The 17,074-nt window shown below is 36.9% G+C and overlaps 2 protein-coding genes across 2 annotated transcripts in view; both read right to left on the bottom strand.

The window, feature by feature from the left end:
- LOC110457494 (kynurenine formamidase-like) overlaps nucleotides 1–4,358 on the bottom strand; it is a 21,154-nt gene extending 16,796 nt beyond the window's left edge. Inside the window, exon 1 of the mRNA XM_021508802.1 lies at nucleotides 4,281–4,358. The gene's annotated coding sequence lies outside the window, so the exon portion shown is untranslated. The remainder of the gene's footprint in view (nucleotides 1–4,280) is intronic.
- Nucleotides 4,359–11,859: 7,501 nt separating this feature from the next.
- Nucleotides 11,860–13,874, bottom strand: LOC110457479 (E3 ubiquitin-protein ligase TRIM71-like). Its single transcript, XM_021508776.1, has one exon. It carries the CDS (start codon nucleotides 13,872–13,874, stop codon nucleotides 12,267–12,269), a length of 1,608 nt encoding a protein of 535 aa, XP_021364451.1. The 3' UTR covers nucleotides 11,860–12,266.
- Nucleotides 13,875–17,074: the final 3,200 nt, after the last annotated feature.

Genomic DNA, 17,074 nt, shown 5'->3' with positions numbered 1-17,074 from the left:
TCCAGGGTGAATTATACAGCTACTAATGGTCAAAATGCCGATTTTGGCGTGTTTTACACCAAATATCTCAATAACTAGATTTTTCCCAGATATAACAGATACACAAGGAGGTAGATCGCGCTGAGTTCTACAAACTTGAAAAGTTTCAGCAATAGTTATGGAGCCGTTTTTTTCGTACTCAAATCGCTGTTATGTGCGGCAAATTAGCTACATTTAGCCGTGTTAACATTTCGTTCAGAGGAACGATAACAGAGTTATCGCCCCTCTAACACTTCATTCCATACAATACAAAAACACATCACAGCTTTCTACAATACACAAACTCGCTATATTATCTACACTACACTTATACAACACACAAACTCGTTACAGCTATCTACAATACACAGCTATCTACAATACAAAAAAACAAAATCGTCACAGATATTTACAATAAAGAAAGTAAACTCGTCACAGCTATTAAAAATACACAAAACAAACTCGTCAACAATACCTAAAATGCACAAAACAAACTCGTCAGATATATATCTAAAATACACAAAAACTAATTAATCACAGACATATGCAATACATTAAACAAATTTAATTATAGATATGTATGATACACACACAAAAAACAAAAGAAGCATACATTGTAGCTATAAATTTTGAAGTCGTCCAAATGAAAACTGTAAAACATAGCCAAATAATAATTTTATTGAATACAGCACATCTTATTAAATTTTTATATCTGCCTTATCATACAGATGCTTGTTGGGGTCGTTGTCACCACCCCAGTTCCAACTTTGAGAACATGACATTATATCCAGATTTGACCTGTATGTACATTGCGGGTGTCGTTACTGAGACACAGAAGACATATCCTTCCAGAAAAGTTTGTCATATTTCAAAGGATTCCGTTATAATGTAACTTTTTATTTTTATTTTGTCTTAGTTTCTTGGATATTGATTTCAAATCACGATTCTGTTTACACTTTGCCTGTCTCCTTGTTTTTCTTTGATATCATCCAACAAACAATGGAAAGATTACTGACTCGGAATGTCCTCTATTTTAGTGACTCGGAATGTACTCTATTTTAGTGACTCGGAATGTACTCTATTTTAGTGACTCGGAATGTACTCTATTTTAGTATTCACGGTTTAACATAAGAGCTGAGCTCAGGTTTTCGTCAATGGTCTGTGCTTCATATAGTTTTATCTCTTGTCTATATTTTAACTATATATTATCGACAAAAGATAAAGGTCAGAAATAAGTACTAGTATCAATATTATGTAGGTATTTGAGAGATCGATGATTTCAGGTAAAACAACCCAATAAAGTTTGCATTGACAAACAATACTCAATTCATGGCATTACGAAAAATAAACACCTGTGCTTTTTTGGTGGCATTTAATGCACAAGTGTGTAATCTCTTGTAACAAATTGACAATTTTGACAGAAGTGTTTGTTTTATACGCACTAAATAGAATATTCCAGTGAAAAATTAGAGTCTTTAAAGGGACATCACGTGAAGAGACATTTTTTTTTTTTTAATGAACATAGTCCGTTCCAAATGTCCAGTTTGACCACTTGAATTGTTCGGGAAATCCCTGCTAAAAATAGCGCCGATATAGGCAGTAAACATAAGTGGTGTGACCGAGATGAAACGGTTTCCAAATGGGCCTCCAGAGAGGGGCCGTTAGAGGAAACTGCAACTTCTTACCGCAATATGTAACCAAGTAATATAATATTTTTTTTTTAAGTCCGTATTCAAACTTATTGAACAGTAATTATTCATCATCAGAAGTTAATTGCACATTTGCCAATATTCAGAATTTAAATGTATTTAGCTTTAAACATATATTTGTTGCCAATAAAATTGAACAAGGGATGGGGGCACAAGTTTGTACAAATTATCACAGCCTTCTCCCGTCATACATTTACAATAAAATGTCAACAATGATAATAGGCATAAACATAAAGTAGATATTTATAAATATATATTGAATTTAGTACCGGAATGTGACCGGTACGGATGGTACGGGGCTAAACACCTTCCCTTAATCATGGGACAAACCTTTCTGTAAAAAGGAATATTCACGAGACGAATATCCCTTTTCAAATATTTACATAAAGTGCATTTATGCAATGACAAACTACACGCGAATAGAAAAGGAAATGCTTGTGAATTTATTTATTACATTATTCAACTCAGTGTCTTTGGCCAATTTCTTTTTCTAGACCATGCATATAAATGTATGTATACTCTCTTTCCCACTTTCACTGTCTCCATACGCTAACACTTAGTAAGTCATATTAGCCATCACACACAATAAACTGTATGGCAAAACCACTACGTGTACATGTAGAATATGTGTCAATAAGGAACTTGTTGAGATACTTGATAATTATATGTTTTCAATACTTTACAGAGATTAAAGAATACTCGTAAATGGACCTTTTTATGTTGAGACAACTTTTCTTTAATCAGTTCCTTTTGTCCGAAACAGAAGCCTTAGTTATCGGTAGCACGCGCCATTTTTACAACGTAATCAAATATTTTTTTAAGTATCTCATTTGACCCCATGATCACGAGTACCCACAGAGGAGAGAACAGAATACGCCGTGGCCATCACAACAGTTATCCCTTGGAGGGCCTCGTGGCAAAATCAAACTTTGTACCAGTCACTTATCCCTTCCTTTCGCATATAAACCACTGTATAATTATAAAACACAAAGTAAACTCTCTCCGATACATGCCCATTAACATATTAAACTAAGTTCATCTGTGTTCAAACTCCCACAACGATACTAGCGAGATTAATAGTTTTAGATATTTATTCATAACATAAACGGCGCTAGCATTTCTGTCGATTTCATTTCAGCTTAACCGGCTATCCAGAAGAATACATGCACCGTACTAACTGCTAGGGCAGTAATTTTCTGCTTTGAATACTTCCCACTGGCAATAATGATTCCGTAACGTACCCCTTACGCTATCTTTTGACCATTTGGCAACTTTTCGCTTTATAGCTGACACGGTACAACACTTTTCTTTCGCTAACTTCACACAGCCAGTCATTTTGTTTACAAAGAAATGGTGTGCTATGCGCATGCGCTAGTAGAGGGAAATCCCTGAACAAAACGTTGGTCAGACAGGTAGAAATACCGATGATTATCTTAGATTTAATCATTTTTATGAATCTATTTCAGCCAAATCCGATCGTTATTTTCCATAAGGAGTCTCACTTGATATGTTTAGGTAGTATTTGAGGGAAAAGACAAAAAAAAAAGTTACTTCAGCCAGGGACAGTATATATATACGTCCCTGCTTCAGCGGGATGCCCCTTTAACATTTGTCATTTCCTGAATAATAGACTAGCGGTGAGCGTACATGCTTGGCTTGTTATCTGTTGAACCTATCCATAACCTCAGTCATATAAAACGTGCTTGGCACGATGTCAACCTAAGCGTTTGTTTTGTCACTACTAGTTGAGCCCATGGGAATAATATTAACGTGACATCAATTACTTGTGACAAGTGTTTTTTTCTTCTATAAATTAATACCACATAATCTCACAACAAAAAGCGCTGTCGTGACACGCTGTCCACGCGTTGATGCTATATTATGTAACTGTATTGCACACCATTGGTATTTACTCTATCGTAACAGAGTTTTACTCCAGGAGATTTACACTCGTGTGAAAAAGCATGCGAAAAACGCAAAATGTTGTTTTAAAATAAATGGTCATGGATGATTGCAGATTCTAAAAACTGTTAAACCGTTTGTTTTGCAGAATATCTCAAAATGGCTTACCTTTCCGTAAAACTTACTAGATCAGTCTGGATGTAGACTATCGCATGTACGTTAGTACAAGCATTGCAAATGTTGTTATAAAATAAATTGTCATGGATGATTGCGGATTATAAAATCTGTTAAACCGTTTGTTTTGCAGAATATCTCAAAATGGCTTACCTTTCCGTAAAACTTACTAGATCAGTCTGGATGTAGACTATCGCATGTACGTTAGTACAAGCATTGCAAATGTTGCTATCAAATAAATTGTCATGGATGATTGCGGATTATAAATTCTGTTAAACCGTTTGTTTTGCAGAATATCTCAAAAAAGGCTTACCTTTCCGTACAACTTACTAGATCAGTCTGGATGTAGACTATCGCATGTACGTTAGTACTGTACAAGCATTGCAAATGTTGTTATAAAATAAATTGTCATAGATGATTGCGGATTATAAAACCTGTTAAACCGTTTGTTTTGCAGAATATCTCAAAATGGCTTACCTTTCTGTACAACTTACGGGTTCAGCCTGGATGTAAATCTCGCCTGTACGTCAGCTCATATAACTGACCCAATTGACTGGCTAGCCATATTTTACCAGGCATTAAGCCCCCATGCAGTTGCTCATGGCCTGGTTGGAGTAAACAAGCGGTAAGAGAAAATTTAACAATATGAATAAAAGAAAACAAAACACATTTGATATCCTTTTACTGCCATAAATTTGCTGAGACAGATAAGATAGATTTGTTATGATGATTTATTTTGCTTAGAAAGCTCTCGCCTTGTATTGTCAACAATATGAAGTTTTCACTGACCACTGGTTAAAGTTAACCAACCTTGGAATAACTGGGGTGAGGTGTTTTGTTTACCTGTCCTCTAATCTGGAATTCCATTGTGTGAATACGTGTGACAGTACTGCGGCATACTAAAGACGTTTATTATCAGGGCTTTTTACTTATGGTGAAAAGATCTATAGTTTTGTTTTGTTTCTTATTAGGGCTTTGCACTAAAGTGAAAATAAACTATTGTTTTTGTTCGGCTGCTTTTTCTCGGTATTATTATTCTTCTGCCATCATTTTGTGGCAACCTAATCTTTTGATTGATAGCAGATATGTTCAAAGTCTTTCTTCAGGTATATTATAGGTCATGATTGGAAGGTGTTATTGCAACATTTTCAAGTAGGTCAAAAAAACAATATGACCGCCATGACGTCATATGTCAAACTCTTTTAACGGCCATAACTCAAAAACCGTTCATTATACAGCATTTATGCTTTTATGATTGTGTTCGGAGCTATTTTTTCCTTATATGTTATTAGAAAAAAATCAAATTAAGATCCTTCCTGTCGGGTCAAAGTTCATCACTTTTTCAACTTTTCCATTTTCCAAGCTGTTTGAAAAAAAAATTGCACTTGATAGGAGATGTGAGCTCAATGAATTTGATGTCTCCACTTTTTCTGTAACGTTTACCGTAAACATCCTATGCCATTTTGAATATTTCCTTTGATCTCCATATATCACCACCGAGACACGTTCATAACTAAAACAAGTCTAGTACCTGATGGTAATACTAAATATAGTTTGGATAGTTAACATTTTTACAACGGTTCGATCTTTCTTCAGCTGGCAAACCGAACTGATATAGACAAAATGACAATTTTAATTCATAATCTTTAGAACTATATGATTTCTGCGAAGTACGGACTACCTTCGTATACAACACCACCTATTGGCTGTCTATATTAATCCACTGTTGCTCTGACGTCATTTCACTATCTGGGAATCCCCCACTACGCTATCAGCTTCCGTAGACTACCGAGGAATAGTTCGTGTCTGATACTTAGAATAAATGAATTTATATTGACTATTAACACACCAAATGTTTTTCCTCAAAGTTGCAGCTATGCTCTTACGAAATGTTCATAGATATAAATTGACTGTTTGAAGCAAAAGACCATGATATAAAGGTTTGTGAACTAATCCAAATAAGTCCTAACGGTGAAAAGCCCGTTAAATTGTTATCCAACAATTTCTAGTTATTTTTATTCTTCTGCCAGATTTTGTGGCCACCTAACCTTTTGATTGGTAGAAGATATGTTTATAGTCTTATAAATATTTTGTAGGGCAAGGTCAAAATGTGGCATTGCAACATTCAAGTAGGTGAAAAATCTAATATTGCCGCCATGACGTCATATGTCAAAATATTAAAATGGCAATAATTCAAAAATCAATGATTGTACAGCAGTCATGCGATTATATTATTTGTAGATATTATTTGGGGCTAACTTTTTGTTATTACATATTATTACAAAAAAGGTCAAATAAAAATCCCCACTGTTGGGTCAAAGGTCACAAATTTTCAACTTTTTCATTTGTTAAGGTTTTTCAAAAAATCTTTTTGTAGTCGATGGAGAATTTTATCTCAATGAATTTGCTATCTTCAATGTTTCTGTAACCTTAACAATTAACGTCATACGCCATTTTTAATATTTTCCCTGATCTTTTTGAAAAGCCGACAGTATGTTAAAACCGTTTTATTGTGATGTCATGGTTAGCAAATTTTATCCAGTCGAGGTAGTCATGTTTGCCAAAAACACCTACAACATATTTTTATAATTCTAATCTTGATAAAGATGGTCGCCATGACGTCATATCCGTTTTTTCCTAATTGCAATAACTCAATAACGAATATAGAGGTCATAGAGGTCAAATTCCTAAAAAAGTAAATGTTTCTTAAACCAGAATATTTCAAAAAAGGTTTTAGGCATTTACATTATATTTTGGTATGAGGTTAAAGATGACAATACACATATTTTTTCAGGAAACATGTTTGTCTTAAAGGACAACTTTCGGCTTTTTGTAGGGTCAATGTTTAAATATGCTTTTTCAAGGTAAAATCTTTGAGTAACTTTTCTGAAGTTCTACGAGTTCTAGCGTCTTTATATTTGAGCTGTAACATGCTCATGTGATTGGATATCAAGTTTAAAAGAATGATTGACCTCTATCAACCTTCAAGGTCAAACATTTCAAAATATTTTAACAACCTTTCCCAAATAAGGAAAAGGGTTAGGTCCATGATATTTGACAAGGAACAATCTTGAACGAAGGGCTTTTACATGTTTTCAATGAATGGCCTTCATATACATAAAATATGACTTGTGAAAAAGCCCGTCAAATTGTTAGCCAACAATTTATAGTTTTAATATATCTTGTGTTTGATCTTTAATTGTCTATTACATTTTCTGCAATAGATATCTCTTAATTATCTTGTGTTCACATACAATTTCCTTTCTTCAATAAAAGAAATTGTAGATTGTAGTTGCAATCCTGACATCAAGCACCATGAAGATACAAAGACTGTTTCTTTCAAAATCCTGGTGGAATATTCTGTTGCTAGATATACCATAATATGTATTAACTTTATTTATATTACAACAATTATGACACAAGTTATATAACTTCTATTGATCACTCTTGTTGGCCTGGGTGTAAGCGTGCAGGGGGTCTCTGTTGCTGGATCTCTAAACCCACAACCTTCAAAGCCACGGTTAATAATATTCACATTTTACTTATTAATTTGAAATTCATCAGTACTCGTCTCAAGTTTGATTTTTGTGTAATTAAAGAGTTTAAGGCACTCCATTCTGTTTCAACAGTACTTAATAGCAATTTGGCTGCAAACTGGGCAATGTTATTCCTTTTTTGACAGACTGTATTACCGAATTGATATCACGTATGTGTCTTACGATCAGGTCTTTAATGGGGACTACATAATTCATTAAATAGAAGAATTTAATGAAATATCTTGATAGCAAATTCATTGGATCTGTGTTTGGTTAAAACAGTTTATGAAATTTTAAAAGCAAGTTAATGTATTATAATGGATTTATTTTACTACTGATCTAATCATGATGGACCTGTTGATAATAGGTTTAAGCGTTTTAATTTGTTAAATATCACAGAATATTAACTTTCATATCAACCTTTCTTATAAGTATTGAATCAGTAGTGTGTTCAAATCTTGTCAAATGTCGGTCATACATGGAGCAAGATCCTTTTAACTTCATCCTCTAAATTGAAAATACACGTTTCTTAATCCCGTTTTGGGTACAGTGACGTTACATCGGCAGAAAAATTGATAATGTGTGTATCTCAGTAAGCTTCCCCTCTCTTAACCTACACTACCTAAACTATAAAACTATTGTTTTCTACTAGAGCCGGTACGGCCTGGTGTCCCCCTCTTTTGTGCAATATGTAATTGTGTTCCTGTCTCCTAGTGTCCAATGTGTAGGTATGTGCTCATATATTGAAAAGTAAACATGTCTTTTGAAAAAAAAATAGAACTCTAAAATAAATGCTCATGTTGGTTTTTTTTCTCATGTAGACAATCTGTCTTTTTGTTTTTTTGAATTACAGGAAACGTTTTAGGATTTGGACTATCGCCTGTTACTTCCCAGAATCAAACAGTTTAAAATTGATATCCAGATTTCCACTGTTTTTAATTTTAAGACGTCGCCTTGGAAACCTGTCTTTAAAAGTGAAATAACACGTGTGCATTTTGATGTGTCGCTGCTTAATTTAACAACCTTTTTTGTTTTAATCTGAACTCGGCTTAAGATATTTACGATATGAATGTATATGTGATACTGTGGCCTGGTGATTGTGTATCTTTGTACCACAAATTAATCACCAATAGTATTCTGAGTGTAAAATGCATTTTGGCCAGATTATGATTCGAACAAATAACCTCATCATTATTTTGTTGCTCTAGCCAGATGAGCTACCCTGTTAGTGGTTGTACCCTGGCCCAGTAAGGCAACAGTCACATCTCAAACAAAAGTAAGGGGAGGCTAATTGCTGTATGTACAGAATTATATTAGAATTATTTTAAAATTGTTTTGCCTGCTGTCGGACACGGATCCTTAAATTTTACATAGGTTTTATAATGTTTCTCAGGGAGACCGAATGACGAATTGAATATCAGTATTTCTTTTGACGCATTGCGATATATATGCTTCATCGCTGAAACCTCTTTCCAAATAAAGATCTACAGTAACAAACTAATGAAACATAATGATTTAAATAACTAGTCAAACAGCAGGCTATACCCAGTAGTAAACTATACAAATAACAAGAGGCCCATAGGGCCTGTATCGCTCACCGGGATATTTAAGCAATCATGGCAGAATATTCTCCAAATGAGATCCAAGGGAATATGCCAGACCCCAAGGCCAATCCTTGTAGCATATATATCTGTATTCAATTTTTCATGCCCAGCAATTTTATGTATGGTTATGGGGTGGGGATCTCAACTGTTTCCAAGCTGGGACACAGAAACTAGGTCCCTACGGTTGTGGCCAGACCCCAGGATCAATTCTAATATCATGACTGCATTTGTCTCTTTTTACCCAGCATTTGTATATATAGTTTTGGGGTGGGGATTTCAACCGTTTCAAAGTTATGACCCAGGGGTTAAGTCTGCAAGGATGGGGCAAACCCTGGAGTCAATTCTAATATCATGACTGCATTTGTCTCTTAATGCCCAACAATTGTATATATAGTTTTGGGGTGGTGATCTTAACCATTTCAAAGTTATGACCCAGGGGTTAAGTCTCCAAGGGTGTGGCAGTCCCCAAGGCCATCCTGGAAGCATTTGTGCATTCATCTCTTTGTAATCGGCAATTGTCTATATGGTTATAGGGTGGGGATCTCAACCATTTCCAGGCAATAAACTTTTTTTGGCCCCACCCCTTAGCCCGGGGGGTCAGCCCCCCCATTTGTACAATTTTGAATCCCCACCACCTAGGGATGCTTTCAGGCAAATATGGTTGATATCCATCTCTTAGTTCCAGAGAAGAAGTCGCTTAAAGCAATATAGCTAAATTGCCCCCTTTTGGCCCTGTCATCAGCCCCCTGGGGGGCAGCCACACCATTTGTACAATTTTGATTCCCCACCACCTAAGGATGCTTCCAGTCAAATATGGTTGATAACCATCTCTTAGTTCCAGAGAAGAAGTCGCTTAAAGCAATATAGCCAAATTGCCCCCTTTTGGCCCTGTCATCAGCCCCCTGGGGGGTCAGCCACACCATTTGTACAATTTTGAATCCCTGCCTCCCATGGATGATTCTGACCAAATATGATCGATATCCATGGCATAGTTTTACAGAAGAAGTCGTTTATAGCAACCTCGCCAAATTGCCCCCTTTTTGCCCTGCCCCTCAGCCCCCTGGGGGGTCAGCCAAACCATTTGTACAATTTTGATTCCCCACCCCCTAAGGATGCTTCCAGTCAAATATGGTTGATATCCATCACTTAGTTCCAGAGAAGAAGTCGCTTTGAAGCAATATAGCCAAATACCCCTTTTTGGCCCCGCCCCTCAGCCCCCTAGGGGGTCAGCCCCACCCTTTGTACAATTTTGATTCCCCACCACCTAAGGATGCTTCCAGTCAAATATGGTTGATAACCGTCTCTTAGTTCCAGAGAAGAAGTCGCTTAAAGCAATATAGCCAAATTGCCCCCTTTTTGCCCTGCCCCTCAGCCCCCTGTGGGGTCAGCCCAACCATTTGTACAATTTTGAATCTTCACCACCTAGGGATGTTTTCAGGCAAATATGGTTGATAACCATCTCTTAGTTCCAGAGAAGAAGTCGCTTAAAGCAATATAGCTAAATTGCCCCCTTTTTGCCCCGCCCCTCAGCCCCCTGGGGGTCAGCCCCACCATTTGTACAATTTTGATTCCCCACCACCTAAGGATGCTTCCAGTCAAATTTAGTTAAATTCCAATCAGTGGTTAAGAAGAAGAAGTCATTTAAAGAAATTGTTGACGGACGGACGACGGACGGACGGACGGACGACGGACGCCACGGTATGGCATAAGCTCACCTTGGTCCTTTGGACCAGGTGAGCTAACAATAAGTAATTCCACAGTGATTTGAAGTGGGCTGTTTATTACAAAAAAGCAACATAAACACACACCATCCAAAAGAAAAAAATATGTAGCAATTATGCAATATATAATATAGTTTTGATTATTGCAATCAAGGGGAACAAAATGACTCGAATACACTATTCAACACGTTTCTGTGCTTACAAATAATAAAACTTGTGGATGCATGAACCACGGCCAAACATTGTAAAAACGCATTAGAATTATGTTTTCAAGTATGACGATAGCTTTGATAAATTATTTAGGAAAAAAAACATACACATTGCAGGACTTTTTTGAAAGATACAAAAGTTGAAATAAAAAAATTATAATCAATAATAATGTTCTGAGTGAAAAAACGTCGGTAGTGGTTAGACTAGGTATTGAACCCTAGACCTCCAATTGTTGTACTGACTGAGCCAACGGGTCAAAGAAAGTGTCCTGATAACATATTCATACAGTTACATCGAAAGCAAAATTTAATGAATTTACTGTATATAAAAAGCAACGACAGCAGTGGGACAGGGATCCTTACAATGTATAAACATGGAATGTGAGCACGATTGTGATATTAAGATGATAATTGGTGGAGAGGAGGGTATGGCGTACAGGTGATATAAAATATCAAAAAAAAATTAAAAGTGACATGAACAGGTGTCATATGGTGTATATATTAATGTCTGCACAGCTGTTAACCGATCTTGAGTATTTCATCAATAGACTCTGAGCCAAAGTCTTTGCAAACAGAAACATTGTTCTACACAATACCCAAATCCAGGCACCATAAATGTAATAAAATCATATTGGTACAACGTATTAATTATTCTATGAAGTGCAATGTTAATGATCAGTCACACCACATGCTAAAAACAATAGTTCAATAGGATGTAATTTATAATGGAACGATTGTATGTCTTAATGGCAAGATTTAAAAGAAAACACAAAGGCGTGGAATCTGTCATGATAAAGTTGAAGGCATGCAGTTAACTATAAGAGTGCTGACTACTCGCTAGACGTGTACTGTCCTTTAATGATTAGGTTACATTTAATCTGCAAGACTGTCGATTTTACCGTCATGGAATCCAGAGCGATTCTTTTGATCGTTTTAAAAGACACTGAACCAGTATACCAAGATGGATAATGATAATGGCCTTCACTCTTATCATGGCATATTCAAAGAGCGGAACCTTTGAATTTGGAAAATACATTTGCCTAAATAATGCAATTTGTACATGCAAGTTCAATTCAATGCATATCATAGGCTATAACAGAGAGACATGGTCCAAGTGTAGTCAAGTATATTGAACTGGTAACGGAATAAATGTTTCAAAGGCATTTTCCAGAATAATTTAAGCATAATTATGTAACTTTCTCTTAACACTATATGATTTTTCCTCGTTGACTGACTTTTAAGATTTCATTGTATTTTTCTACGGAAAAAGTCGAAATAGTTTATTATGAAAATATATGGAGAGTCAGGATCAACATCGGCAGTCCTAGTATAGATCTGAAGTATAAGTAAGAGATGACTGTCTGCACGTAAAAATGATAGTATACAGTTTGATTTAATCACTGGTGTACTGAAGTCGTTTTACTTCATCGGCTCCATAAACACTACCAAACGCCACCCATAGAACTCCCTGCTTGTCTATACATACATATTGTGGTCTGTTTATCTCAGTATGCAGCAGTCCCAAGTATTGTCCATCACCACTCAGTAGATGAAGACAGTCGTTGATAAAGTCAGCCACCACCAGTTGTCCGAATCTGTCGTACGCTACATCCCTGGGGTCAAAAGTCTGCGATCTTGCCCTGCTGGTGTGTTGGTGTTGTCCGTACCTATATAACTCCTGTATATGTTTGTCCATCACTATAATAAGTGGTTTGTTTTCTCCACCATCACCTGGCCAATCTCCATCAAGTACAGCAACATTCTGACTGACCGGACACTCCGATATCATTCTTGGTGAACGCATTAGCGGTTTCTTTGACTGTGATGCTGTCATAGGGCTTGGCATCCCTCCTTGAGTGTACTTGATGATTTCATGGTTCGCCACAACAAGGACATGATCATCTTTAGTAACACACAGACACGTTGGTACGCTCTTTGTGTTGAATCTACGGACCAATGTACCTGATGTCAGCTCCACGACTGAGCCAAATAAGCATGCCCAGACTTTTTGTGTACAGGGAGATACACAGATGTTTGCTATCCTATCTGGGCTCTTTATCTGCTGCTTAATTCTTCCCTCACTGGTCAGAAGAGTCACTGTCTGGTCTGCTCCATATGTCCAAACACCACCATCGTTAGCAGGACAGATATTTCTGATGTAAGATCTGTGTGGAGTATTCCATTTTGAGAGAACCGGAAAGTCTGGTAGATGTGAGACCAGTTTTGCTGAATGGGTCATCTTGTGCGGCGTTCGGTCTGAAGGTCGTGTTAGCTGTTGATCCGATGATCCAGCTGATGTGTGGACTTTAGCAAAGACATGACCATCAGATTGGCCAGATGAAGTCAACGTCATTTTCCCCAATGCGAACCTCAGAGATTCGTCAGGATGTTTGTTTGGACTAAACTTGGCGGTCCCCAGGACGGGTCTTCTAGGTAATGTGATGTCTGTATGAAGTCTACTGGTAACATCAAATACCTTGATATCTGTGCCATTCTGAAGGGTTTCCTTACACTGGTTTAGTTGATCCTTCAAATCTGCAAGTTTTCTTTCGAGTTCTGTCTTATAACTGGTGAGGAGTTGGATATTTTCATTTTCTAAATGCCTCAATTGTGAAAGTGTTTCAGCAATAAGAACATCAATGTCTTTTTTCAGTTTTATTCCGTTGCTTTTCACTTCTTCTGCTACATTTTTGAAATGGCTGAGGTGTTTTTTGAGACTCTCCTGGTTTGAATTGATTTCCTGTTGTATTTCAATCAGCTCCTTTTGTTCTGTTTCATTGATGAACGTTTTTATTTTAAGTTTATTGTTTGGAGTAGTTTCACTCAACGGAACAATGCTATGACCTTTGTGTAATGACGAAATACAATCGACACATATGACGTCATGACATGTCTCACAGAACCAGTCCAATGTCTTCTTTTTGTGATGTGCGCATGTCTTCTGACCTTGACATCGGACAGCTATCTGTCCTTTATAGATGGAGATTGCCTTACCTGCCATTGTATCTGCTGATGAGGGAAGAGACAACTATTATAAAAGCTTTCTTCAAGGTACAAATATGCACATACTAGAGACACTCTCCATATGCGGAAGGAAATGCTTTGTGGTGAAAGCTGACACTCTTTACTTGCAAAAGTGAGTATTTAATGGTAGCACTCTCCGCACTTGTGGTAGTCTTTGTTCCATTACAGCACATTCCACACCTGAAAAAAAACAAATCGGTAAGTCAAATATAATACGAAATTAGGTTTTCCTAGTGCTGGTTAATTTCGGTAGATGTTGGAAAGATAAGCAAAAAGCATATATGTTAAAAACGATTTAGTGCCAACATCTGTTTTGGTTATTACATTTCAAATCACCTGACACCTTGCCTGTTCCATTTTTGCTATTTTCAGATTGCTTCCGGTTGTAATATGATATAAACCACTAAAACAATATGCGCTAAAAGGACATGTTTCAGGGAATATTTTAGGCTCATTCAAGTACCGCGTATTATGAGGTCACAAAAGTTTTGCAATTCAATATAACTTATTGATCTTTTGAAAATTCATTATTTTATGCAGATGAACTCATTTCGTTTCAAAACTTGATAGTACAAAAACCTTTATGAAAGTAGCAGACTAACAATGCCTATCATAAAATTCTCTGAAACGCACAAAAATATCATTAAAGGGTCCCGAGAAAGGCACACAGAGAACAAAAATAGGGCCCTAAATTATCGAGATATTGAGGAGGCACGGTAGTCTAGTGGTAGGACGCCGGGCTCGTGACCAAAAAGGTTGCGGGTTCGAGTCACGGCACGGCACTGTGTTGTATATTTAAGCAAGATACTTTACTCCCCCTGTTCCAGTCTACTCCGCTGGTAGGGCAGTGCTACAATTGTTGAATGCTAGCTGTGAGCGCCGAAATGGCAGCACCGGCTGTATGCTCTCCAGAGAGCTGAGAAAGATATTGGCTGGTTGCAAAGGCCATATAACCACGGATAATAACTTGTGTACCGCTTTGAGACGACCTACGAACTAGGTTGTGATAAAGCGGTATATTGGAACCTCGAATTATTATTATTATTAGATTAACAGACAGACACAATGAAGGACACTAAAAACACTCAGTGGCCGTATAGTTTTCTGAAAAAGACAAGCTCAGACACAAGGCATGTTTGGGTAACCTGCACTCATGAGGTTTTCACGGGAGGTCACTCTTTCAATAATGAAAACACAAATGTGTCTGGTCACACCAGATAATTCAGTTGATGACCAGATGGAAATTATAAAATTATTTGGTCATTGTTTGTACCATATACATTTAGTAACGTGACCAGATATAACCAGATCTTACATAAAAGTTGCTGAAATGACCGTCTCACGTTATATTTTTGATATTCAAATGCGACACCAAGAGAAAGTTTTGCTGTCACGATAACAATTCACATGTTATTCTCACAATGTAAGAAACTTTTGAGATTACCTTAATGCATAATTGCGTAATACCAGCAAAGATTATTAAAAGTAGCAAATAAATAGATTCCTCACATTTCTCAACATTTCCTCATTACTCATTATGACCAGTTGTTCAGTTTCATTGATGAACGTTTTTATTTTATGTTTGTTGTTTGGAATAACTTCACTCAACGACAATGCCATGACCTTTGTGTAATGTGAAAATACAATCGACACATATGACGTCATGACATGTCTCACAGAACCAGTCCAATGTCTTCTTTTTGTGATGTGCGCATGTCTTCTGACCTTGACATCGGACAGCTATCTGTCCCTTTTTGAAGGGGATAGCCTTGTCTGCCATTTTCCCCGGCTGATGAATGACGTTACAATAATATTAATGTTTTCTGCAACGTAGAAATACTCGCTTAATGGAGACACCCCTATGTGCGGTGTTCTGTACTCTCTATTTGTAACACATTCCATACCTGTGGTAGTCAATATTCTGTGGTAACAAACTCCACACCTGTGGTAGTCAATATTCTGTGGTAACAAACTCCACACCTGTGGAAGTCAATGTTCTATTACACTGTAATACACGTGAAAGTCTGAAGGACATCCTGTTTTGACGATCAGTCACGAAATAAAAATACGTATATTAAGTGGAACGTACATTGTCAAGTACATCTTGAGAAATAGAGATAACAAACTAGAGCTGTCAAATTCGAGATGGCTTCCTGGCGGCAACTTTGTTTCTCTGACCAACCTCAATGAAACATGTACTATTGAATTTGAACCAATGAAAATAATAACATGAAACTTGAGAAAGGTCTGTTCAATACTTCGAAGGCAGCTGTCAAAAACAGGGACAACTACTGACCAAGGAGATGATTTGTTTAAGAAAAAATTACAGAAACCTATATAACAAGCATTAGGAAATAACATGGCACGTTTAGATTCCCGCCCCACCGTCCTGTACTGTATAACTATTACAGTTATTTTTTCGGCCAAATATACACTTTCGTTCAAACCGGACGGAGGACGAACGGTTTTCAGATGGAGACCGAACGCTGACCGTCCGCTAGCCAGACGCTGTACGAACGCTGTTCGGGACAAACGTGGCTAGAACGGCCGCTTAGCGACCGATAAAGCTATTATTAACAAATGCATGGCCGGTCGAAAGAACGGTCGATGAGGCTGTTTCACCTAATTCAGTCAATCTACTAAACCACTGTCTGATCGAATTCCGTGTCTTAACCACAGAAAAGGATTTACACCCCGAGTCATAATGTATTTGTTAAGTAATTACAGGAGGAAACTAAATACGCTGATCAATTGTTTCGCATCATTGACACGGTCTGAAATTAAAGCTTGGCTTGGACAATGTGATACACAACTAGAATCACAGGTCAAGAAATAAAAATCTTACAATTCAGATAAGTTGGTTAAGATCGGAATAGCCTAAATCATACAATATTGTTATAAACGTAAGGCTACAGTGCGCACAAAAAAAACCGGAGCTTGTGGGTGTCACACGATAGACACAGTTACTTATAAATGCTATTAATGTTTTATGTTTTGATGGGCCCCGTGCGCTACTGACACCTTCCTTGGATCGTCTACCTTGTTAAAACATAATTAAAAGCAGATACTATAGATACACTTGATTAAGAAATTCAATTAAAAAATCAGATAAATGAAACTAGTTACATTCCATCTATCGTAACATACATCTTCCACATATTATGTACACGTGGTTTG

Source organism: Mizuhopecten yessoensis, unplaced genomic scaffold (assembly GCF_002113885.1).
Source record: "Mizuhopecten yessoensis strain PY_sf001 unplaced genomic scaffold, ASM211388v2 scaffold9157, whole genome shotgun sequence".
Lineage (NCBI taxonomy): Eukaryota > Metazoa > Mollusca > Bivalvia > Pectinida > Pectinidae > Mizuhopecten > Mizuhopecten yessoensis.
Note: the sequence above shows the minus strand (reverse complement) of the source record. Positions and strands in the feature narration are given on the sequence as shown.

Bases quoted from the DNA above. Each gene is read 5' to 3' on its own strand.
- LOC110457479 (XM_021508776.1), bottom strand. From the start codon at position 13,874: ATGGCAGGTAAGGCAATCTCCATCTATAAAGGACAGATAGCTGTCCGA.